The following is a 25924-nucleotide window of genomic DNA, read 5'->3' as shown; positions in this document are numbered from 1 at the left end:
GTCGTAGTTAACGAAGCATATGAATATTAATGAAGGAGCGCCTACTGAGCGCAGCTTTTTATTGATCGTTTGAACGTCGCGTGGTGGTCATTTTCAATTAAAGGCCAACGTCTCAGCGACGTCTTGGCAATGAGCAAACGCTGTCCCTGATACATCGGGCCGACGTCGGCCAGATGTATGTGTGCTATCTGGGATAATGCTTTTAACTAACTATTTTAACCTGTTATATAATAGTTTTAGCTAACTATTTCAAACCCTTCATACAATCCTTTTAGCTAACTATTTTAACCTGTTATATAATAGTTTTAGCTAACTATTTCAAACCCTTTATACAATGCTTTTAGCTAACTATTTTAACCTGTTATATAATAGTTTTAGCTAACTATTTTAACCTGTTATATAATAGTTTTAGCTAACTATTTCAAACCCTTCATAAAATGCTTTTAGCTAACTATTTTAACCTGTTATATAATAGTTTTAGCTAACTATTTCAAACCCTTCATACAATGCTTTTAACTATTTTAACCTGTTATATAATAGTTCTAGCTAACTATTTCAAACCCTTAATACAATGCTTTTAGCTAACTATTTTAACCTGTTATAGAATAGTTTTAGCTAACTATTTTAAAAGTTTAGCGGACACTTTTAGCTAATTATTTCAAACCCTTTATACAATGCTTTTAGCTAACCATTTTAACCACTTATACAATATTTTAAGCTATTTTAACCGTTTAGCTGATACTTTTAGATATCTGTTTCCAACCCTACATATAATGGCTTTTAGCTAACTATTTTAACCTGTTATATAATAATTTTAGCTAACTACTTTAACAGTTTAGCGGACACTTTTAGATAACCATTTCAAACCCTTCATACAATGCTTTTAGCTAACTATTTTAACCTGTTATATAATAGTTTTAGCTAACTATTTCAAACCCTTCGTACAATGCTTTTAACTATTTTAACCTGTTATATAATAGTTCTAGCTAACTATTTCAAACCCTTAATACAATGCTTTTAGCTAACTATTTTAACCTGTTATATAATAGTTTTAGCTAACTATTTTAATCTGTTATATAATAATTTTAGCTAACTACTTTAACAGTTTAGCGGACACTTTTAGATAACCATTTCAAACCCTTTATACAAAGCTTTTAGCTAACTTTTTTATATAATAGTTTTATAGCTAGCTATTTTAACCGTTTATCCAGTACTTAAAGGATAACTTCGGTATTTTTCAACCTGGGCCCTATTTCCCCATGTGTATGTGTGCATATGATTCATGGGTACCACTCGTTCTAAAATTGGTTCAGTATTGAGGCGCGAAACGAGCTAAAACGGTAATGGGGGCAAATGCGTCTTGTATAAAAGTGCTTTTTTCCGCCACTGACCGGTTCAGATCGCCAGTGCTATTTCTGTGGATAGCATATTGTAGCGGCCCTGGGGCAGTAGTGAGTGTGAATGAGTGGAGTCAGCTGTCAGTCAGTGACATCACACAGCCCAGAGGTAAGGGAAAGGCTAGTATGCGGGGACGCCCTCCCCCTCTCTGCTCCAACACTGACTGACAGCTGACGCCACTCATAGCACTGGCGATAATACTGAACCAATTTTATAACGAGTTGTACCCATGAATCAAACGCACACATACACATGGGGAAATAGGGCCCAGGTTGAAAAATACCAAAGTTGTCCTTTAAAGTTAATTATTTTAACCCTTTATACAATGCTTTTGCTAACCATTTTAACCACTCATACAATACTTTTAGCTTATTATTTTAACCCTTTATCCTATGCTTTAGCTAACTATTTAAACCTGTTATACAGTACTTTTGGCTTTCACCTCCTGGGCACTGCCGAGGTGCCCTTGAGCAAGGCACCGAACCCCCCAACCGCTCGGGGCGCCTGACCAAGGCAGCCCCCTCACCCTGACATCTCTCCACTTTGTGCATGTATAGGTCCTGTTTGTGCATATGTGTGTCTTTCAGACCTGTGTGTTAATGACAAAAAGAGTGAAAAAATTGAATTTCCCCTCAGGGGGATTAATAAAGTATATGAAATTAACTGTTTCAGTCATTTATCCATTACCTTTAGCTAGAACTGTTAAGACTTATTGCTGAGCAACTAGTTTCACAACCTCAGTGTTTAGGTGTTAAAGCTGACTTAATGTATGAGCATGTTCTTTAATAAAATGTTTAGATTGTTCAAGTGAAGCTGCACTATACATTGTTCACATACACTCTAGGCTAAAAGTGCAGCTGGTTGTGGATCACTGTTTCAAATCATCTTCGAAATGCGCACTGTTTCTTCTTCATAGCTATCCATTTCTTTACGTAAATTTTATTTATCCCTCCTAATAGGATATCCATATGCTGCTAGGCTACCTGAGAGACATTTCCTCTGCATTGTCATGGTCCTTAAAGTTTTCTATCACCTACACAAGTTTACTCACAACTTTATTTGGTGAAAAAGATTGTATGACAGATGTAGCATAACATTTGTAAGTAATGGCACCACAGTTTCTCTGTACCTATTTTACCTTTTGAAGCAAATTGTCTAAATTACAGTAAAGTCTTTACTCTTTAGTCTTAAGAGTAATTTGGATGATAGGGATTTTGGTTTGAGTGTTGATACAACTCGGAGTCATCTGAAAATCACTCATTCATCTCAACCCAAATCACAAACTGTAGAATAACCTGAGCAGTTTTCTGCAGTCGGGAGCTCGTATTTACAGTAAACCTGAATGCCGCATAATTGAGCTTGTGGTGACAGGGGACGTTCTCCAGACTAAACCTGTATCTAAACAGGGCCAGGTTGCTGTGGGACTCTGCAGAGCAGCGTTAGGCCGGTGTCCAAATCTTCCCCACAGAGCAGGGAGGTTATTTTAACACTCCGGCACGTGTGTTCTCCTCCATGTTCCCCCGTGTAGAGGGAATAAGGGAGATGGAGGCAGGAAGCCACTAGGTTGTAAATCATGAAGCTGAGGTGACAATCCATCGTTCTTGTGGCATGTTTATTGTGCTTTCTTCCCCTTCTCTCCAAAGGCCTATTTATAACGAGCCACATCCCCACGTCAAAAAATATCTCTCCCGTGTGTTTTTAGATTGCATCAAAACATTTAACCCAATGTCTCAACCAACAGAGATTCCTTTTTAATTGCACGCAGTTATTTTCCAGTATTTATTCAGTTCATGGAGATGGTCCCTGAGTCCTTGGTGTGTACCCTCTACACAAGTCCAAGCACACAAGCTCACCTCAGGAAAAAGGCACAGCCTGAACACTGTCACATTTTCTCTGTATACTTAGGAAAAAATTAGGGAATTAAAAGTTAATGATTATGATTATGGAAACACTGAGAGGTCATTGTAAAGGTTTTTTGACTACTGCGTCCCAAACCATCCCAAAGTTTGTCCTGGTTGCTAAGTGACTTCCAGGACGTGGTACTGGGCTGAAGAGGAAAAGGCTTGGTTCTTCCTGAAGCACGCCAACTGCTGGCGATCTCAGCAGGAACCCAGTGAACCTTAAACTACAGTAGTGATGAGGAAAACAAATGCTGAAGGCCGACTATGAGCCTCAGATTAATGAAGACATCCAGTGTGAGGGGCCTGCTGTCAAACCAACCCATGTGACTCAACTGTTTAGACTGTCCCATCTCATTTATTTCACTTTTGTCCGTGATGGAAATGGTAGCAACTTTTATACTGTGTACTGTTTAAAGGGCCACTCCAATAAAGTAACCCTATGATGTCATTGAGGTTATGGGAAATATTGGAGTCGGTGTTTAGGGACCTATATTCAGAATATCTCAACCTCAAATTAAAATCAATTCAAAACCCATTAAACCCCGTTTCCACTGAGCAGTTCAGTTCAGTTCGGTACAGTTTCAGCACACCTTAAATTTATTCTCTTGGATGACAGACACTTCATGGATAATCGGAAAGAACTTTTCAATCGGGTTGAGATGGATGGCGTAAACCTTGATAATCCGTTCAAGGAAAAATGTTAGCTATGCTAGCTCGAACCTCTGGGCGTGCTGTTCGGGTGATATTTCAGGCTTAAAGTAATCTGATGGCACAAAAATTCCTTACCGCTCCTGTCAACAGTTCCATCCGTGCGTTTTTTTAAATGTAAATGTTCTGAGCAGTCTCGTCTGCCTCCATCATGTGACAAAGCCACTGTGGCCTTCGATGCTGCACCGCGTCAAAGTAACACCAGCAATCAGCATTAATTTTTTAATGCGTTATTTTTTCTGTGATGAATCAATCAAAATGAATGCATTATTTTGACAGCCCCACTTTAAAGTAAGGTGCAACACATCTTTGTAATATTAACACTTGCATAAATCGAGTGTAATCCGGCCCAAACATGTCCGCCACCTCTGTATCTTTAACTGTCCTCTGCTCAGTGTGACAGCTTCATTGTTTAGTTATTTTTCGGATCTGTTCCTGTCACTCCAGAACATAAAAACCTGCAGTAACAGAGCCCAGGTACTCGTCACAGTGTAATCTAACATGGTCTTTAGGCTCACTGCTCTGAGGTCATTCTTTCCCCAGCTGCCTGCCCAAGTGGGAACCAGATACAGCGTGTTATCTCTGACTCACTATCATGAGAAATTGAGCCTCACTATCTGTGTAAACAAACCACATGGCACATACACGCACACATGCACATGTATGCATGCCATGAGCTGCTCCCCGCTGCCTGAGTTTACATCACACTCCCATGTTTCTCTGCGAGCGGAGAAGGGAGGAAACCGTCTGATGCATGTCTCAGAGCTCGGCCGATCAGCAGAGGAAGGAAGTGACTTTCTACTGTTTGTTGTGAGCGTGTGAAGGAGCCATCTGCTCCACGGTAGCTGTGGTGACCTGGACAGGAGACGAGGAGAGGGTGGGAACAGGAGGGCGGCTCTGTCTGGTAGAAGAGTTATGGAAGACTGGAAGGCGACTAAATCCTCAGCCTGTGCTCCCTTTCTGACCAAGAGATCTGCCTCAATCACAAACACACAGCGTGCAGAGGGAGGACTGGTATTGATGAATCCCCAGGTTTCCCCTCCTTTGAGCAGATGTGGAACACTGGGATATTTATAGTCCAGTAGGGACTGGTGTCTGGTAGCCACTGTGTTCTCCTCTCCTCTATCCATCCTGCTGGATATCCCCTCAAATCCAATAAGTGGTTCCTCATTCTCTCTTGGAGAAGTATTGGTCACTGGGGTGTGTGAGGGATGGAGGCAGAGCGCAGGAGGATGTATACATCCATTATGGAGCAATAGAGACTCTTGGACAGGCTCATGCAGAAGTTATATGGAAAAATAAATATGAAACAGGAACCAACAACTCCATTTCCTCCTCGAGGCAGCTTATTATGTCTGCACTTTGTTTGTTTTAGAGTGTTCTGGAGATAAGTGGCTGCTAATGAAAAGAGGAGCGGGGTAATTAGCAGCAGACATTCCTGATGCTTGGTGAAGTGTTGAGGCAGATTTTTAGTTGGACTCTATGAAGACCCTGCGCTGTAGCTCACACAAGTGGCCTTTGCTGTTGCATTTATACTTGTGTGGTGGTGTGTCTGCAGTTACACCTCCAAAATGCAAGTCGACAGTGGGGTTTTTGTGCCACTGGGTTGAGTGTCTGTAAAGTGCAGTGACATTTGATTGATTTAACTAACACACATAAAGCATGGCTTGATAGTAATGTTTAAAAAAAAAAAGAGAATAAAATTTTGCCCCATTTTAACTCACAGGGTTCACAGACTAAACACTTGTCTTTTGCTAGACATGTTTTCCCCACAAATACAACATGCTAACATTATTAGCACAAGCCTATGGTATTTTACATTGCATAAATTAGCCTAGTGGCTAGTGGACTTTTCCTGCACTGAACAGCAGCAAATTTAACAAAGATAATGTTACAAAACTTGTCTGTATTATAACTCACATAAGGCCCCATGAAAAAACCCATATTTTCCATTTTATGTTTTTCTGAATTCTGTGTTTTACAATTTAAGTACGTGTTTTCATCACAAAGAGTCTGATCATGTTATAGATTAATAAAATTTCAACAATTCAGTAAGAAAATATTTAAAAAATGGTTGCATGTCTAAAAATAAATATGACTCTACATTGCGTCAGTCACATTTGCACACAGGGTACGAAACTTTCGTCCGTCATTCAAATTTTTGTAAGAGGTTCTGCAGTTCATTTTCTGCATTTTTCGCGTCCGTCAGAGCCTTTGGAGACGTTTGACCAAGAACCGGGACGCACAGAATAATTTCATAACTCAGATAGCTCAGGTTAAACAGGTCAGATAGAAAGATTCAGGTGGATGATGATGAAGAGGAGGCGGATGTGGACCGCACACAGAATGTGGAGGACAGCTCCGCCCCTTCATGCAGCTGTGGTGTGAAATGAAAGACAGAAGGGGAGTAATGACAGCCAGATAGGTAGAGAGAGAGGCAAAGGAGGAAATGTGAAATATGTTTTTGGAAAAGTATCTGAAAAAAAAAAAACGGACTCAGTGTACAAAGACCTTTAGTCTTAGTAAACCTGCCTAAACTAAAGTTAGACTAAAGTTAGAGGCAGAACAAAGCGAAGTCTCGCTGCTGACTCAGCATTCCTTTGGCGTCGGCGGTGGCGTGTGTGGAGAAGCTGGGTCCCACTCTTAGTGCAAATCACTTAGAGCAGAGCACAGATGCTGCGTGCCTGTAAATGACACCAAATATTATTGCATGTTTTTGTTCCCTTTCATTCGGCTCAGGCGCTATGAAAAAATGCTTCTGGCGAAAACTTTGATTTTTATAAATTCAATCCACATTTTGGCAAATTCGAAGATATTTCGTGTGTAACAGCTGAGGGCCCTACTCACAAGGTTCACAGACAAAACAATTGTCTTCTAGTAGACACATTTTCCCCATAAATACAACATGCTAACGTTATTAGCATAAGCCTATGACTTTTCCCATTGCATGAATTAGCCTAGCAGCTAGCAGACTTTTTCTCTACTCTTACGAAGCCAGGATAAATCACACACAGAACTTCAAATGCTTCTTTGTAGGGGCGTTATTGTCCTCATAATTTATTGTTCCTTATCTATGAAATTAAAGTAAATAAAAGCTTTGCTGCTTCATGTAGTTACATTTCTAGGGAGGTGCAAGTCAGGTTGTGGCGTAGGCTACACTGAGGTACAGTGTCGATTCAGCGCAGAAGTATAAACCTGTCTTTAAACAGCAGTCACATTTAATGTATGATATAAGGCTCCATGTTATTAAAAAGGCCCCAAACTGTAGTAAAGCTGCCGCAGACTTACTGTAAGTGTCGTTCTAATAAGGATCAAGACTTTATTCAGCTATAATTAATCCAGTTGTCAGTCGGTGCCTTTGTCTCCCAGTAAAAAGACCCCTGTGTCGACAGCACAGCAGGGAGGATGGGACCAGCCAAAGGAGCTTATGCCTCCACTGCAGAGTTCCTTAATGCGTTTTGGGGGCAGAGGGGGAAGTGGCACAGGGGGTAAGTCGGGTAAGTGACACTGAGGAAGTGTGTTGTGTGTGGGCGTACAAACGGCGCTGTCACTGAGCTGGCTGTGTCGGGTGGCAGCGCAGCAGGGGAGCTGGCCGGGGGTCTGAAGCTGAGCTGCGGAGCGTGTCACTCCGCTGGCCCATTAATCATTCCCAGCCTGCCCCGCTTCAGCGCCTCAAAGGGGGCTCGATGCGCACGCACTAGGTGGTCCTGATGCCACCCTGGAAGCCCCAGCAGTCAGCTGTGTGGAGGCAGACGGTGGACACAAAGAGTCGAGCATCCACACATACGCTCTAACATGTGCATCTGTTTCATCTCAGCTCAGTGAACAATCAGGCGTCCCTCGAACAAACTCATATAAACAACAACAAACAAACAATCTGACACTCAGGATCCACTCGCTGCATCGTATAATGCTGTTGTGTTTACGTGAGCACAGAGATGAGACCCAAATAATAGAGGTCAGAGTTCACACTAACTCACTGAAAAACTGCATCAGTAATAGGTAAAGGGAGATTTATACTTGTGCAGCAGGCCCTACACTGTAGCCTACACATGTGGCCTACGCTGTTGTGAGCATTTATACTTGTGCGGTGGTGTGTCTGTGAGGTGCTGTAAAGTTTAGTTGATCCAAAACACACATTAAACTCACATTAAACACACATTAAACATGGCTTAATGGAGACAGTTTCAAACTCAAGTACACAAATCAACTCGCAGCATTCACAGACAAACACTTGTCTTTATCTGGACTCATTTTCCCCACAAATACAACATGCTAACGTTATTAGCACAAGCCTATGGTATTTTACATTGTATAAATTAGCTTAGCTGCTAGTGGACTTTTTCCACTACTCATATGAAGCCAGGGACAACAGCAACATTTAACAAAGGTAACATTACAAAATTCAGCTCCGTTACAGCTCACAAGGTTCACTGACAAAACAACTGTCTTATACTAAACACGTTTTCCAAACAAATACAACATGCTAATGTTATTAGCACAAGCCTATGGCATTTTACATTGTATGAATTAGCCTAGCAACGAGCGGAGATTTCCTCTGCTCATATGAAGCCAGGATAAATCACACACAAGACTTAAAATGCTATTTTTGTGGAGGCTTTATTATCTTCACAATTTATTGTTTCTGATCTGTGAAATTAAAGTAAATAAAAGTTTTGTTTCCACTGAGGGAAATGGTTTCAGCTTACAGAAACAGGCAGGAGGTCTGCGCCACTGCAACGTGTTGTTACTTTTCTGGGGAGGTGCACGTCAGGCTACGGCATAGTTACAGTTACAGTTGTAACAGTTGTATTGTAACAAACTGTAAACGTTTATCACTTATTTTGTTGCAATTCTGTGTTCTTGAATTATTTTTATTTTTTTACTAATTTGTGACATCGTCAATAATATCATTATCGCAAAAATACCCTGAAATATTATGATATTATTTTCGGGCCATATCGCCCAGCCCTAGACACATTTCATCATATCAAAAATATGATATGTGCATGCATCAGGCAGAGGTTCGTATAAAAATAAAGTTGGTTTGAAGAGTTTAATTCTTCGGAATGTATCGACAAAAATCTGAAAAGCTCTCTCTTTTGCACGCTCTTCTCGAACAGTCCCTCACCACAGCTCGTTAGATTAGCGTCTACTGTTAAGTCACGCACACTTCAGTATCTGAAGATGTAAAGATGACATCTGCAATCGAACAGGAGCCAGTTGAAACCAGTCCTTTCAGACCTTTGGATGCCCTTTCACACAATTTAAAGACTGTTAGACATGATGACTCTTTAAACCCAGTGCTGGCTCATCCTAAAGCAGTTTGGAGAGACGCACACAGGATGTGTGGTGTGTCTCAATCATCACTTAAGCCTCTCTGTGGCATCACTCAGCCATATGTATTGGGAAAAATTGTTTTTACTGGAATCAGTGGCTTATAAAAGGGATTCACAAGATAAGTGACCTTTACTTGGATGGAGTGTTTATGTCTTTTTCAGAACTCCTGTAAAATATACGATCTGGGCTGCCGCTGGCTAAGAATCTTCCTAGTCCACCACTAGTCATCATCACGGTCCATTAGTGGCCTAGTCTCCTGCATGTTTCTGATATGAATGTAATGATTAAATGATATATTTTGGTGGTTTGAGTTGAAGGTGTGAGAAAGAATAGTATCAGTAACATTGTTAACACTGTGCTACATTACAGAGAAATACAAAACCGTACTAATGAACCTTCATTAATATAGGCCTATATTTTATCTACAAGTGCACGTCACACACTGAGCGAGCCGCCTGTTAATGACGCTGTGGGCTAATGGGCATGTAGCTACTTCCATGTTTCAGATGATACGTCATGTTTGTAGTCGACCAATGAAGATGAGTTTACATATCACCTTGGGTTCGTCCTTCACCTTCTCAAAATGATCCCACACTTTGGATTTCCTGCCCGACATGTTATTAACTAGCCTGTGGAATAACCGCAGGTACCAGCCCTGGAAATTAAGGGCCGTACACATGCTGCGTCTTTAACCGCCTGGAAAACGGGTGTGACACAGGTGGCACAGGTGTGACTGTTTCATTTAAAAAGTAGCTGCTAGCAGTTAGCGGCTAACTCAAAGAAGAAGTACTAACAAATCAGAAGCTGTCTCACTAAGGGAAAATTCATTCAGGATAATAGTATTATTTTTTGGAATTACCTGATGTAGCACACAGGGTTACAAAAACATATTTGTAGAAATATGAGGATCATTTGGCAGTGTGAATTAAGCAATGAGGAATGGTTAAATACATTTACAGGGTTCCCCCACCCCAGGCTCAAACCAGAAACCCTCTTGCTATGAGGCAACAATGCTAACCGCTATACCACCATGCCCCCCAGTAATCTGTATGTGGAGAATAAACCATCTGTACTCTGCACATGTCCCGTACAGGTCAACACTCATGATATCCAACATCTCATGCGTGAAGGATACGAACGTTAAATCAAAGTTAACTCACTCCTCTCACAACATTGAGTCACCTCTCCAAACCGCCGTCCACAGCACAGCAGATTTTTCAGTTTGCTCTTAAAAGCCTGAGTGAAACCTTTCTGGCTCAAACCATCATGTCTGTCTTGAATTATGAGCTCAACAAAACAAAATCCTCAAAACATGCAGCCTTTACCCAGAGGACACTGGGTTGTAGCAGCGAAAGGATTTTTTTTTTTTTGAGATCCCCCAAATACATGTCTTTGTTTTATGGTCTGGTTGTATACAGAGAAACCTCTTTCCAAAGTCACACAGGCTTATGTTGCAAGAAAGACTGGAGGCGACAGAGTGAAAGGCCAATTTAAGAAGTATTGTTCTCCGTTTGTAATCATGACAGAGTAAATAGATTGTGGAATGTTGGGGTAGAGTCAGGATATCGGTGCTTAACTGGACGACCTGTATACAAGAATCCCTGTGACATCGTCTGTGTTGAAGTATTAAACAGAATACTGACTCCCTGTCACGTCTGGTTGTCATATTGTTGGGCTGGCTGTGCACTCTGCCCTCACTGAACCTGGGTTTTTTTTACTGACACGTCGCAGCGTTTCCCAGCAGCGTTTGAGCCACCAAACCTGAGTGTTTTGACCAACTTGTTCCCGCTTTTCTAGCGGCTTTTATGCCAACAAACATGGGTGTTTTAAGCCAATACATAATCTTAACCTAACCTAACTCACCACAACACTGTTGAGAAATCTTAAGTTTCACTGTATCCACAACAAAATAATGTACAAATGTAACATATGCATGGTTTGCAGAAACGTACAATGCAAACATTTTTCCTGGTGACTGAGGTCACATTTACACGAAAACGCTCCGTTGAAAACAGAATTGTTTCTCATTTTCGTTTTGAAAAAAGTTCCGCGCTCAGACAACAACGTATTGATAACAATCACTGTGCAAATGGATCCGCAAAAATGACCAAAAACGCTGTGGTATACATGCCAGGCCAGTAGTTGCCGGTGTGACTTTGTAATGAAACAATACCTGTCTGCGCACATGCACAAACAAAATGGCAACCGCACGAATGTTTGTCTGGACGGACAACGAGGTGGAGTTGCTACAGTAAATCTACACTTTGCTGGAGAAGCTAAATTCAGCAGGGTGAGCAGCACAAACAAAGCTTGGGAGTTCGCCATTGTTGTTGTGATGATCGACTTTCTCGAGCATGCCTAGTGACTAGAACCTTAATGCACATGTGCGAAAAGTCTCCATTTTATGTATAGTATATATGTTTACATGAGAACAAAGACGGTGCTCTTTCCAAAAAATTGCAATCTGTAACCTGTTTTCAAAACATTGCGTTTTCAGGCACCCAAAATGCTGCTGTCGTGTAAATGATCGGCCAAAACGCAACTAAGGTTTATCGTTTTCGGTTGAAATTGTTGTCATATAAACAGCACCTGAGTTGTTCCAACACTCGGCAACCAAAACAAAAACAAACTAGACTGATAAATATTACTAAAAGAAAGAGGAAAAATATTTTTTACGAAGACCTAGTCTTAACTTTAAGGGGAAGTTTTCGTCACTAGGAGCAACGCTTTGTACGAGGGAGCTTTGTGAATACGGCCCCAGATACCTAGCTCCTTTAAATTAGCATATATGTTTTTATGAGCAGATTTCACTACAGTCTTTTGCCTGTAAGAGAAATATTGAGCTTGGCAGAAAAAAGGGCAGCAACATTTGAACATACGTTGACTTGATGAATTACTACCTTTGCATGCATAACATTATATCGAATATGACAGTCTTCTTAATTTCATATGTATTTTTGATATTTGGGTGAACTGTCCCTTTAAGGTTCTGGCAATTGAAAGTTATTGTGGCGAATACAGAACATGAAGCAGTTTTGGCCAAGTCATCATGAAACTCTGTTTCATACAAGCGACTGTATCAAAATTATTGGAGGGAAGGATCGTCAGAAAAAAGGGGAGTTTTATGTCTTTTTGTTGTTTTTTCTTTAAAAAAAGTGTCTTTTTTTTCTTCTAATTCTTATTTTATTTATTTTAAAAATGGAGACGTTTTACACATACTTACATAAAAATAAACGTTCAAATTTCAATTATAATAAAGCATTTATTTTACCAAAAAAAATCTATTTTCATTACTTTAAGGGTTATTGTAACTGATAATAATAACGTAATAATAATAATTGTGCTGTGTAATACCTTGTATACCTAATAGCTAATAATACCTCATACTGTGATCGTGTGAAACTGCGATATCCTCTGAGGTGGTTATAGTAACATGAAAATCTCGTACTGTTACGACCCTAGATACCATAAATTTGACGAATGCTAATTTGTGTACAGTTGTGAGCTTTGTGGAAACTATTGCTCCATTTTGGTTCAACGTTTTTAAATCATTGCTTAAAAGAAAGCTTTCCCTTTTAATGCTGGATTTGTACTTTTGTGATTTATTTCCTTTGTATTGTTTTGTTGTCTTTTTTTATGCACATTGTGAAGCACTTTGTAACCTTGTTTAGATAAGTGCTATACAAATAAAAAAATATATATTATATTATATCACATAACTTAGAAAAAACTGTTCTAAACATTATGTTAAGGTTAATAAGATTTTTGTACGGTCCCCAAGGCATTCCACCTCCAAGCCAGGTTATTGAAAAATATGGGACAATTCTATCCCAAATATTTTATTTTTAAAGCCTAATATCACAAATCACAATTTGCCTCAGAGCTTTACAGCATCTAACATCCCTCTGTCCTTGGACCCTCACAGAGGATAAGGAAAAACTCCCCAAAAAATCCCTTTAACAGGAAAAAAAGGTATGAATTTGATCATACTTTAAATTCTGCAAGACTAACAACATGGCTGATTAAAGTGGATAAAGTTGCTGTCAAAAACAAAACAAAAACCCTTCCCTGACACATTTCAGTTCATCTTTGTGAACACGAACAGCGACAGAGAACTCAGACCGATGTTCACACGACACGTCACACACACACACTACTGTGACTGATTTACAGAATAGCGAGTAACAACAAAGTTTTCCTCAGTCCCCGTGATTAACAAAGGTTCCTGTCACAGTTTCCAGTGAGTCCATCTCCAGTTTTCTGTCGCTGCTTTTTGTCACACGAGTCCCCGACAGCTTTAGTTGTACTGCATTGTTAGATTTTCTCTTCATATTCATAAGAAAAGCTCTCATGAGTTTGCGTTTCTTTATTGAGAGTGATTGGTTTAATATATATTTTGCTTCAGGGTCACCACTGCCTGCACCTACTGTCTCTGACCTCCCATCGGTCAAACCATGTGAACGTTCCTCCCCAGTGCCCCCAAGCTGCGGTCAGGCCTTGACATGTTCTAGATGACTGAGACTAAGTCCATCTAATTGTCACTCTGCTCCTGATGGGACGTTCAATGCCACAAAAGTTCCTGAATATTACCTAACCTGCAACACACCTGTTTCCTGTTTAACAGATTTCATGTTTGTTTTCATCTAATACCTATTTTTTTATGTACGATATATTGATATATTTTCAAGCAAGATATAAATTTAGACAACACCATTTATATCGATATAGGGCCAAGTTGTGTTACACGAGGCATAGCAGTTCTCCTGCAACACTTTTTAGAGGCTACGCCTGATGCGCACCTCCCTAGAAATGTAACCACATGTCACAGTGACGCAGACATCCTGTGTGTTTCTGTAAGCTGAAACCATTTCCCTCAGTGGAAACAAAGCTTTGATTTACTTTAATTTCACAGATAAGAAACAATAAATTGTGAAGACAATAAAGCCTCCACAAAAATAGCATTTTAAGTCTTGTGTGTGATTTATCCTGGCTTCATATGAGCAGAGGAAATCTCTGCTAGCTGCTAGGCTAATTTATACAATGTAAAATGCCATAGGCTTGTGCTAATAATGTTAGCATGTTGTATTTGTTTGGAAAACGTGTTTAGTATAAGACAAGTGTTTGTCTGTGAATGCTGCGAGTTATAGTGAAGCTGATTTGTGTACTTGTGTTTGAAACTGTCTCTATTAAGCCATGTTTAATGTGTGTTTAATGTGTGTTTAATGTGTTTTGAATCAACTGAACTTTACAGCACTTCACAAAAACCCTGCCAACGACTAGTGTTTTGGAGGTGTAACTGTTGTGCAGCTGCATATTTTTCAAATGGGGAAAAAATCCCTGTCTTTGCATTTTATTTTGATCACGGTCTGTTTTTATAGAAGTGCTTGTGACATCTCAAATGTGGCTTTGACTTGCGACTAAAAACATGTAGCCCGTTTCATAGAAAATAGATGGATATATATCGTGTATCGCCAGTCAGCCTGTAAATACCGAGATATGAATTGTTGTCCATATCGCCCGCTCTACGTCTAACATACAGCAATGTTTTAAGAAGGGAAGAAAACAGGGGAATGTCAGTCGCTCTTTTCCTTTCGATTCAAAAATAAATCTTTTTCCTAATAATGTAATAGTATTTAGAATGCAAGGACAACCACTCCTTAAATGCAAAATAAATGCAGCATATCTTCAATTTCAGATTTACGGTATCCATCCTCGTCCATACCCAAACCAAAAAGCATTTTTTGTCCATGTCTATGTCATCCTGATGACATGCAGTTTGTAGTGTCTTGGCCTTATTTAAACTATTTGCACAGCACGTCTGTAGGTCGTAATGTTGTAAAGTTGTTATGGACCCCAGGGAATCTGTTGCCCCTGTAATCACTAATGAGCATCCAAACAAACAACCCACAACAACAGCAAGATGCTCACAATCACATTTACTTGTTTTCCTTTTTGTGTGTTCTCTCATTCAGTAAAATGTAACTCTCATTTCTGCATGACCAAAGTCCTCTTTAAATCTTTACCACTAAATTCAACCCCAAAAGCTTTGCCTACCAGAGCAAGGTCAAAGGTCAGAGCCTGAGGAGTTGTTGCAGACTCATGCCCTGCTCATGGGTGCTTCAGTATGACAGTGAAATAGTGTCTCAGTGACTTCACTACAACTGTTGCACGTTATAACTGTTGCTTCTAAACGCAGCCTGTTTCCATTACTGCAGCGTTCAGTATGTTAAGTTAATGTATTTAAACATGAAACCCATCAAAACAGAAGTCAACAAAGCAAAAACAACCGCAGAAATAGCCGTGTCCTCTGGCTATTGTTGACTAACTTCATGTGAAAAATCAAAACCCTCAAATATGTCTAAGCTTACAAATTAAATGGAAATGGCTGACTGTCCGCTGGCGTTGGCACACAGCGACTGACGGGGAGAGACAGAGGGAAGGAGCGAGAACGAAGGAACCAAAATACTAGAGGACGAGGGAGACAGAAGAACGTCCATGACATCATGCTTTACAGAAATTCTTCTCTCCCGTCACATGGAGCTGAAATGAGACCCAGATGGTGAGCAGGCCTGGCCCAACCTGGCAACCCAGGGGAGGCAGCGGCATATTCACCATCAGCAGAAACAGTGTCAGTGGTCCCACAGAGCCACATGGACACCAACGACTGGTCCAGCACAGAGACACTGTGAGCCCACGTCCCTAAAAGCATGTTGTGATTCAAATGATCATAAACTAAACAGGGAGTGCAATGTCAGATGTGGAGTGGCTCTATAAAATAGACGGTGGTCAATGTGGTGCCATTGTACTATAAGAGTCTGGTTTCCTCCTGTCTGTACCAGTCTGTCCCCTCTCTGTCTCTCAGCCGCTGTCATGCAACTGGGTTGTAGTTCAAAGACACGTACGCAGTTTTCTCAAAGCACTCTTGACTGATCTGATGTGTCTAGACCACTGACTTCCAACCAGGGGTGAGATTGTTTAGAAGCAGTGAAATAACATTTGGATTTAAAATACATTATTGAGTCAGCTGTGGCACCTGAACGCCACGTGCTGTGAGTGTGTGTGAAACTAGTTAGCCATCAAACAGAGACATGGTGACTGGTTTAAAAAAATCATTAAAATAGTTAAAAGTAATGGATAAATGATTGAAATATTTAGCTAAAGGTAATGAATAAATATTGGAATAGTTAGCTAACAGTAACAGATAATGGTTCAAATAGTGAGCTTATAGCAAAGTAGTTGAAAAGATAGCTAAAAGTAACGGATAAATGGTTAAAATAGTTCGCTTGTGGCTAAGTGGTTGAATAGTCAGCTAAAGTAACATATAATGGTTTAAATAGTTAGCTTATGGCGATGTAGTTGAATAGTTAACTAAAAGTAACGGATAAATGGTTGAAATAGTTAGCTAAAAGTAACGGATAGTGGTTGAGATAGTTAGCTAACAGTAACAGATAATGGTTGAAATAATTAGCATATGGCTAAGTGGTTGAAATAGTTAGCTAAAAGTAACGAATAAATGGCTGAAATAGTTAGCTAACAGTAACAGATAATGGTTCAAATAGTGAGCTTATGGCAAAGTAGTTGAATAGTTAGCTAAAAGTAACGGATAAATGGTTAAAATAGTTCACTTGTGGCTAAGTGGTTGAATAGTCAGCTAAAAGTAACATATAATGGTTTAAATAGTTAGCTTATGGCGATGTAGTTGAATAGTTAGTTAAAAGTAACGAATAAATGGTTGAAATAGTTAGCTAACAGTAACAGATAATGGTTGAAATGGTTAGCTAAAAGTAACGAATAAATGGTTGAGATAGTTAGCTAACAGTAACAGATAATGGTTGAAATAGTTAGCTAACAGTAATAGATAATGGTTGAAATAGTTAGCTAACAGTAACAGATAATGGTTGAAATAATTAGCATATGGCTAAGTGGTTGAAATAGTTAGCTAACAGTAATAGATAATGGTTGAAATGTTTAGTTAAAAGTAATTAATAAATGGTTGTAATAGTTAGCTAAAAGTAATGGATAGTGGTTGAGATAGTTAGCTAACAGTAACAGATAATGGTTGAAATAATTAGCTTATGGCTAAGTAACAGATAAATGGTTGAAATAGTTAGCTAACAGTAACGAATAAATGGTTTAAATGGTTAGCTAAAAGTAACGGATAGTGGTTGAGATAGTTAGCTAACAGTAACAGATAATGATTGAAATAATTAGCTTATGGCTAAGTGGTTGAATTACTTAGCTAAAAGTAACGAATAAATGGTTGAAATAGTTAGATAACAACAATAGATAATGGTTGAAATGTTTAGTTAGAAGTAATGAATAAATGGTTGTAATCGTTAGCTAACAGTAACAGAATGGTTATAATAATTAGCTTATGGCTAAGTGGTAGAAATAGTTCACTATAAGTAACAGTTGAAATGTTGAGTTAACAAAAAAATGGTTGAAATAGTAAGCTGAAGGTAATGGATAAATGATTGACATAGTTAGCTAAAAGTCAAAGATAAATGGTTGCAGTTCATGGTCTAAAAAAATCAATAAATAGGAGAATGTCTGGCTTTTATCAATTCAAAAGGGACTATGAATGCAATCATGACTAAATCGACCTAGCCTAGACAGTTTGATTTTATGAAAACATTATTGAAGCAATATCCACTTCTATAAATTGAACAGTGTTAAACATCCAATTTAAAATCATTATACAATTTAAGTGAACACATTTTGAGCATGACAGCGGGGGTACTTGAGTTAATCTGACAGGGCTGTGGGGCTCATGTCTGACAGTAAAGGTTGGACACCACTGGTCTCATTTCATTACAGGACATAAAGGTAATTATAGAACTGATTTTAACACTGCATTTGTGCTCTCAATTCTCTTTCTCCATTTTTATCATCAAACCTGCTGGTTCTTTAAAAAACAAGTGAGCATGCATTTATATTCTGCACTCTATTATTAGAGCTGTTGGAGAGAGCACCAGTACGTGCTGCACAGACTGGGAGCAGCGCCAGCAGGCAATTGATACAATCATATCCTAATTCAGCTACCTTGTGGGTGGCAAACGTGTCGGCCCTTCCTCACACACATTACTGCGTAGGTTTAATAAAACACTTTGAGCAGAGCACAAAACAAAATACTCTCTACTAGGACAGATAGTAGCTGATGCTGTGATCACAGATTTACAGATTTATATTCCACAAGGCTGGATGTTTGCTGAAATTACAAGGCTCTCTTTAACATCTCCTTTCATATTAAACACATCTAAAGCCAGATAAGCGTCTGCCAAATGTAAAAACATGTGACAGTGAAAGTTTACTCTAAAAGCACATCAAAGTGTGAAGAAACAAGACTGATTGAACCTCCAGCTGACTCATAACACAAAACATCGCATGGCGCAGTGACAGAAAAAAAACAGTTAGAATTGGACAAATGTGCAAAATTACACGTATGAGTGACTGAGGCTACCATTTTCAACTCGCCTCAAAACCCACTTGGCAAGTGGAAGTTTCCCACAGTTCCCTTCACAGCCCATCAGTCAGGCCGGAGAGGAGCGGGGGCCTGACTGTCAGGGGTCAGTGCTACGCTGAACATGGAGAGAATATGAAGCAGCTGCCTGGGACAGGAGAGCCTCATGTGTTACCATATGTGAGTGTTTCTCTGCCTCATTCATTCCTCTACATAAATGATTATGGGTCATGGTCAAACATCATCGTGCATTAATACAAGTGTAAAGATTTCCGTCTGCAAGTTTGATGCATTTGTAAAATTAGTGAAAATGTGTTAAGTTGGTTCTCAGTGAAAGTAGATTCACTTAATTAATAGTTGCATTACATAAAGAAATAAATGCCAACTAATATTAAATAATATTAACTTAAACAGAGCCAGGCCCCTGGACACAGACATATGAAGGGACCCCCACCCATTTTACATTTCTGTGTAGCTGTTTTGTGTCTCTTTGTAGCCTGTTTGCGAGTCTTTTTGGTTATTTTGCGTCTTTGCAGTAGGTTTTCATCTATTTCTAGTCATTTTGCATCACTTTTTTGCATCACCATTTGTTGGCCTTTTTGCATCTTCATGGTTTGTTTGCATCACTTTGGAGTCATTTTACAGTCATTTTGCATCTCTGTGTAGTTGTTTTGTGTCTCTTTGTAGTCAGTTTTGGTCATTTTACATCTCTGTTGCTGGTTTGAAGTCATTTTGCATCAATTTGTAATCAGTTTCTGTCACTATGTGGTCATTTTGCATCTAGTAGTCGTTAGTTTACATCACTTTGGAGCCACTCTGCATCACTCTGTGGTCATTTTGCATCTGTTTCTGGTCTCTATGTGTCTCTGGTCACTTTGCATCTCTTTGTAGTAAGTTTTCATTTCTTTGTAGCCATTTTGCATCACTTTGCATCATTGTGGTTCTCTTTGTAGTAGGGCTGCAACGATTAGTCAACTAATCGATGATTAATCGACTATTAAAATAATCTGTGACTATTTTAGTAGTTGACAAATTGGTTTGAGTCATTTTTCATAGCAAAGTACTATAAAAGTACCCGAAAATACTCTTACTGCAGCTTCTTACGTTCAGATATTGGCAGCTTTACACACTCTCCCATGACAGTGAACTAAAACCCTTTGGCGTGAGTACGAAACAAGACATTAGATGACATAGTTTTGGGGTTTGGGAGAGACAGACCGACATTTTTCAACGTTTTAACACATTTTTTGATAAAATGATTAGACGACTAATCGAAGAAATAATCGACAGATTAGTCGACAGTGAAAATAATCATTAGTTGCAGCCCTACTTTGTAGTCAGTATGTGCCTCTCTGTGGTCATTTTGTTTGTTTTTGCATCTTTGTGTAGTTGTTTAGTGACACTTTGTGGTCATTTTGCATCGTTTAGAGACACCAGTTTGTGTCTTTTTAAAGTAGTTTGCATCTTTTTGTAGGCATTCTGTGTTTCTCTGTGGTTATTTTGCATCTTTGTTTCATCGTTAAGTGTCTCTTTGTGGTCATTGTGCATCTCTTAGTAGTCGATTTATGTCTCTTTGTGGAAGGTTTGCATCTCCTTGTAGTCATTTGCATCACTGTGGGGTCATTTTATAGTCATTTTGCATCTGTGTTGTCATTCTGTGCCTCTTCATGGTTACTTTGCAGCACTTTGTGGTTGGATTGTGTCTCTTTGTGGTAATTCTGCATCCCTTTGGGGTCATTTTACAGTCATTTTGCATCCCTTTAGTCATTGTGCTTCTCTTTGTAGTCAGTTTGTGCCTCTCTCTAGTCATTTTGCATCACTTAGAGACACCAATTTGTGCATTTTAAAAGTAGTTTGCATCTCTCTGAGGTCATTTTGCAGCTGTGTAGTCATTTTGTGCCTCTTTGTGGTAGGTTTGCATCTCTTTATAGTCATTTGCATCAGTTTGGGGTCATTTTGTAGTTATTTTATATATCGTGTAGTCAATTTGTGTCTCTAAATTAGTTTGCATCTTTGTGTTGTCATTTTGAATCTCTGTGTAGTCGTTTTGTGTCTTTTTTAATTAGTTTGGCCTCCCTTTTTGGTCATTTGCATCTTTTTGTGGTCATTTATATTTGCTTTGTGCCTCTTTTTCGTCAAAAGTTTTCAACAAAAAAATGTTGGTCCAGCATTTCCATCCATCCATGACGCTACCAAACCTATTCCCTGTCACCTTCTGCCTGTGGTGGGTGAGACACCAGAGTCTGTGGGGGAGGCCTGTGTCACCCCTGTCCACCCCTCTGGCCCCAGCCCTGCTTTTATGAATACATTTGTAAATTGTGCAACTCCAGCTGATAGGAATGTGAAAGCTGCTGCTGCCAACATAAATGCCTCTTGACAAAATGATGGCAACCCTGCATGCAAAGTCATGGGAAACTCACTGAGACTGACTTCTTGATGCCTGCAGCCAGTGAGTGAGACACAACACACACCTCTCTTTCACACTCCTCTCTCAATATCTGAATGTCCCACAGCGAGGAGCAGAAATCCAGACAGATCATTAGCACCAACCACTCTGCATCCCCACCGCCAGACCATATGGACCCACTGCTCAATGGAAACAACCCCTCCCCTGGGTCTTCTTCTTTCAGGGATAGGTGTCAGGCCACCCTTATTATTTCCTCTTTGGAAGACATGCTCAGTCTGGCTTCTCTGCGGTTTTATCTGATGACACCGCTCACACAAAAAGCGGGATGGTGAAAGGGGGGCCTCCCACTGACAGAGAGATGGATGCCACAAGTGACAACCTTTTGTTTTAGTAAAATACACTGAGATGCTGGCTTTGCAGAGGCAAAAGGCGGAGGCCAAGGGGAACAACTTGTTCACTTGTTCCGTTTGGTTAAGCAAACCATGGCACTGTCAGAACTTGTTACTTTTCCAGGTTTGTTTCTGGAGCTCAGGGGGGCTTGAACTGTTGATATAACACCCCCCTGCTCTGTTGAAAATAAGCATCACAGCAAATACACTCTGCACGGATAAAAACTCAGATCAGGCTTCAAATTACCACGGGCTTTGTCCTCCTCTCTGAATAGTTTACTGGCTCTAAAGTGGCAGTTTATACTCTACGTGCCAAAAATGTCAATAAAACCGCCTTAATCGCCCATCCAATCTGTAATAGCACCTGCTTATGGAAACACAACACGCCCCTGCAGTCTATCTCCGCAGCTGCAATGTTTCCTTCCTATTAAAGCGCTACTACAGTCGGAAACACGGGTCAAAGCGTAATTACGCATTCGGACAGGCGCACTTTGTTTGTGGAAATGACTTCCTGGCTTTTCTTTTCTTCTGGATGTTGATAAAAAATCAGGGGTCAACAAATACATTTGTCACTGAACAAAACAAATAACTTATAAAGCTTTGGAAACAACACTTAATTATTATTTTATCTAAGCATACAGGAAAAATGGCGCAATACTTGGAGCAATGTCTGCTCTAAATTGTGCATTTATGTTTCCTTAAAAAGGCCGATCTGATGTGGATAAATATATTTTTTTCTTACAAAACACAAACACTGAATTTAACATTTTATTTCAGTAATTTTCAGTTTATTTACTTTGAATTTATTTAAATTTAGAGAATTTATTTATGTAAATAAATAAAACTCTTTTGTGACTTTGTTTGGACTTATTAAAAGTCATAATAATAACAGTAACAAAGCAGATTGATTTCCGAATAAGATTCAATTTTATTAAGTTTAAATGTTTAATTTAAATGTGTCTTGATTTTAATATTAAGGTTCTTTTACCGTTTAGGTCGTTGGATTTCAACTCGAGGCCTTCTCCCCTCTCTTCGCCTCCACCAGGATTTGTTTGGCCACAATCAAATTAATTAGACCCTAATTAAGTCAGATTACCACCTATTAATGTGAGCCTTTAGCATCGACATTTCTTTAGAACAAAATCATGAATGTTATGTCACCAGTTGAGAGGTGTATCTGTGTTTCATTCCCAACAAATAAAAGTACATCTGTACGTAAATCTTTCTGTGCGTAAAGACAGGACACAGGGATCGTGCGTATTTGTAGCAGCACATTTTTAAAAGAATCGAATAATTTAATTAAATAAAATCAGATTTTGGAGCTTAAATAATGAGGATGAGGAGGAAAAGAGGAGATGCCTTACCGACACACTCGTTGGCTTCCCGGGCCGTGGCGCGCTGCCATGGTCGGTCATAGTGGAAAGGTTTGCACCTGTCGCACTCCGGTCCCGCCGTGTTGTGTTTGCACTCACAGACCAGATTCCCCTCTCTGTCCTTGACGCATTTCGAAGCGTGCCCGTTGCACTTGCATCGTCCTCCGACCTGCAGGTCCGACACCGCGTAAAAGTAGGAGTCTCGGGCCAGCTCCGAGTCGTCCTCGTTCTCGTCTCCGAAAGTGTGAAGCCGGCTGAAGATCACCTTGATGTCGGTGGCCGTCACCCAGTCCTGCAGCACCGGGGAGTTGTCGAAGTCGTGCGCTGAGGGTCTCCCGTCCAGGGTGCTGAAGGCGATGAGTCCACCTGTCAGAGGGTGCATGTCCGTGTGGGAGTCCGTGCAGATGGCCTCCTGCTCGTTCTGCTTGGTGATCGCTGCCTTATTCTGCCTGTTGTACATTTTCTTACACTGAGTGGAGTAATACTGGAACGGCACCCAAGACTTGCCGTAGTCCATGGACTTGTAGATGGCCATGGACTCGGGTCTGGGTGAGCAGAACTGCAGGCTCACATAGGTGACCTCAAACTTTTTACCGAGCGACAAGGTGAGTGTGACGTTCTGCGGGTACTGCACGTAGTTTTCAGACTGCCAGCAGGTGAGGTTGTGCGGGTTGTTGAGGTCTGTTAAATACGCAGGTGGATGGGACTTCTTGGGATCCCCGGCGTCGCACGTGTGACAGTCCCGCGTCCTCTCCTCGCCCTTCTCGGTCACCACGCAGTACCTGGCGGCGGGGTTGCCGCAGGTGCTGGATACGCGCACGTCCTTACCGAAAGCGGAGTTGACGAAGTCGGGGATGCACCTCCGAGGGTTCCCGTTCTCATCATAGCACGGGTCCGGGGGGGACGACTGTGCAGCGAACATGCTGAGCCCGTATCCTCCAAAGACCCCCTCGCTCAGCGCAGACACTGTCACCAAGGTGACCCAAACCTCCAAAATCCTTTGCATTGTAATCCGTGCACCGCAGGGACTCTGGCGCTGAAATGTAACGACATAAAACAACCAAGATTAATAATGAATTCAGATACAGGCAAAACAATCACAATAAATGATGCTCTGATGTGGAAAAACTTGGACGCACAAGCGAAATAAAATATTCTTACGAGGCAAAGAAACCCAGGACTCTACCTCCAAATAAACTGCTCAGTCTGAAAGTGAAGCTCAACTCCTTCTAACAATTTGGAGAACAACCTATCCCGTTTACGCACGAACAACTACTGCTCCACTTTCCCCCCTCTGTGAAATTCCTAAATAAAAATAAGAGATGGCAAAAGCCCAGCTGGCTGTGAGTGTCCCTCTGCCTCTGCCTGTCCTCTCAGTCACACCTCTGCCCACCTCTATCTCTTTCTGTCCCATTCCCTCTCTGTTATAATGGGAGAAAGGGGGTCCACTCATTCACAGGAGAGGAGCCTTTGGAGTGGCTCTGCGGAGGGAGAGGGAGCAGCGACATCTTCCGGCAGATCAACGGTACTACATGTTGAACTAGAGCACACACTTCTTTTGTCCCAATAAGGAGAAATATGATGCAGTGAAATCTTGTGATTTGAAGATATAGAAAACAAACTGACATGTTTATTTATAGCTTAAGAAAATGGCTTTAAAAACAAGACATCTGCCTCACAAGATTATTTTATGTTGCAGCAAATAATACATGTTTGCTTAATTTGCAAGTGGGAGTAGATTTGTTGTACAAACACCCATTTTCTTAATAAAGAGGCAAACTCCAGCTAAAATATCTAATTTAATTTAGAAAACCTTCATGAGGAACCTGTTTGTTGCTGTTTGCATGTGGGAAATATAAGTGTGTGACACATCAAATGATAACACACATTATAGAAGCTTTTGTGCACAGACATAAATACACGTGTGCCTTGAGATTTTGGCTTGCCCTTTGGTGTACCTTGGGCACAACTAATAAATTATAAGTTCCTCAACATATTAGTCCAGGGATGACTGTGGGAGTTGTCCCAATTAAATCTTTTTAGTGAGTCTCTGATCAGGAATCTTCACAGCTCTATTCCAAAGCCGAAGCATTTGACATTTATATCTGATGTTTAGAGGTTCTCATCCTATGTCTCCACTATCGGCCAAAACTGAGGTACATTTTAGGACTCTCAGAGAGGATTGAATCGCTCTGTGATACACTGTGTTCAACTTGTGTGTTCAGGGAAACCCCAAACACCAGAAGCTCAGTCAGACTCAGGACACACACACATGGATTATAGAGTTGTGTTTAAGTTTAGAATCCCAGATTGTCACATTGTCTAAATTTGGTCAGTACACATCCTATCGCTCTGCTGCTGACTGAGCTACAACACTGACAGCTTCTTTAAATGTTATGTGCTCATCCAGCGTCAAGCCAGGATGTTCATGCTGGTCAGTGTGTGACAGCACTGTTGGACCACAGTTAGAAACAACTGAAGTTCTCTCCAATGACAATAAGACTGAAAGTAATGAAACAGAGACAATGTTTGACAGTGACTGTACCGACCACAGTTGCGCAACTGCTTCTGCTGTGGGCACGGTCACAGTTTGCAAAACCACACGCAGAGCTGCAGTACAACGTTATATTAGAGTATATTGATATTCTGAGCACATTATTGACACTCACTGGCTTCTTTATTAGGTACACCTGTTCAACTGCTCGCTTACACAAATAGTTAATCAGCCAATCACGTGGCAGCAACTCAACACATTTAGGCATGCAGACATGATGAAGACGAGCTTCAGAATGATGAAGAAAGGTGATTGAAGTGACTTTGAACGTGGCATGGTTGTTGGTGCCAGACGGGATTTTCAGCACAACCGTCTCTAGGGTTTACAGAGGATGGTCCCAAAAAGAGAAAATATCCAGTGAGCCAAAATGCCTTGTTGATGCCAGAGGTCAGAG

General features: G+C 40.4%; 1 protein-coding gene across 3 annotated transcripts in view; it reads right to left on the bottom strand.

The window, feature by feature from the left end:
* The window catches only part of ntn1b (netrin 1b), a 75051-nt gene extending 50675 nt beyond the window's left edge, over positions 1-24376 (bottom strand). The window contains exons 1-2 of one of the 3 annotated variants that reach the window (XM_050068994.1): positions 24116-24376; positions 22968-24012 (exon numbers count right to left, since the gene is read on the bottom strand). In XM_050068994.1, the coding sequence (XP_049924951.1) occupies positions 22968-23982 (1015 nt within the window). In that variant the 5' untranslated portion in view covers positions 23983-24012; positions 24116-24376. The remainder of the gene's footprint in view (positions 1-22967; positions 24013-24115) is intronic. The other 2 variants (XM_050068992.1, XM_050068993.1) reach the window with 2 other exon arrangements.
* Positions 24377-25924: the final 1548 nt, after the last annotated feature.

The sequence above is a fragment of the Epinephelus moara genome, chromosome 18 (assembly GCF_006386435.1).
Source record: "Epinephelus moara isolate mb chromosome 18, YSFRI_EMoa_1.0, whole genome shotgun sequence".
NCBI classification, from domain to species: domain Eukaryota; kingdom Metazoa; phylum Chordata; class Actinopteri; order Perciformes; family Serranidae; genus Epinephelus; species Epinephelus moara.
This window is presented reverse-complemented; position numbering and strand designations above follow the sequence as displayed.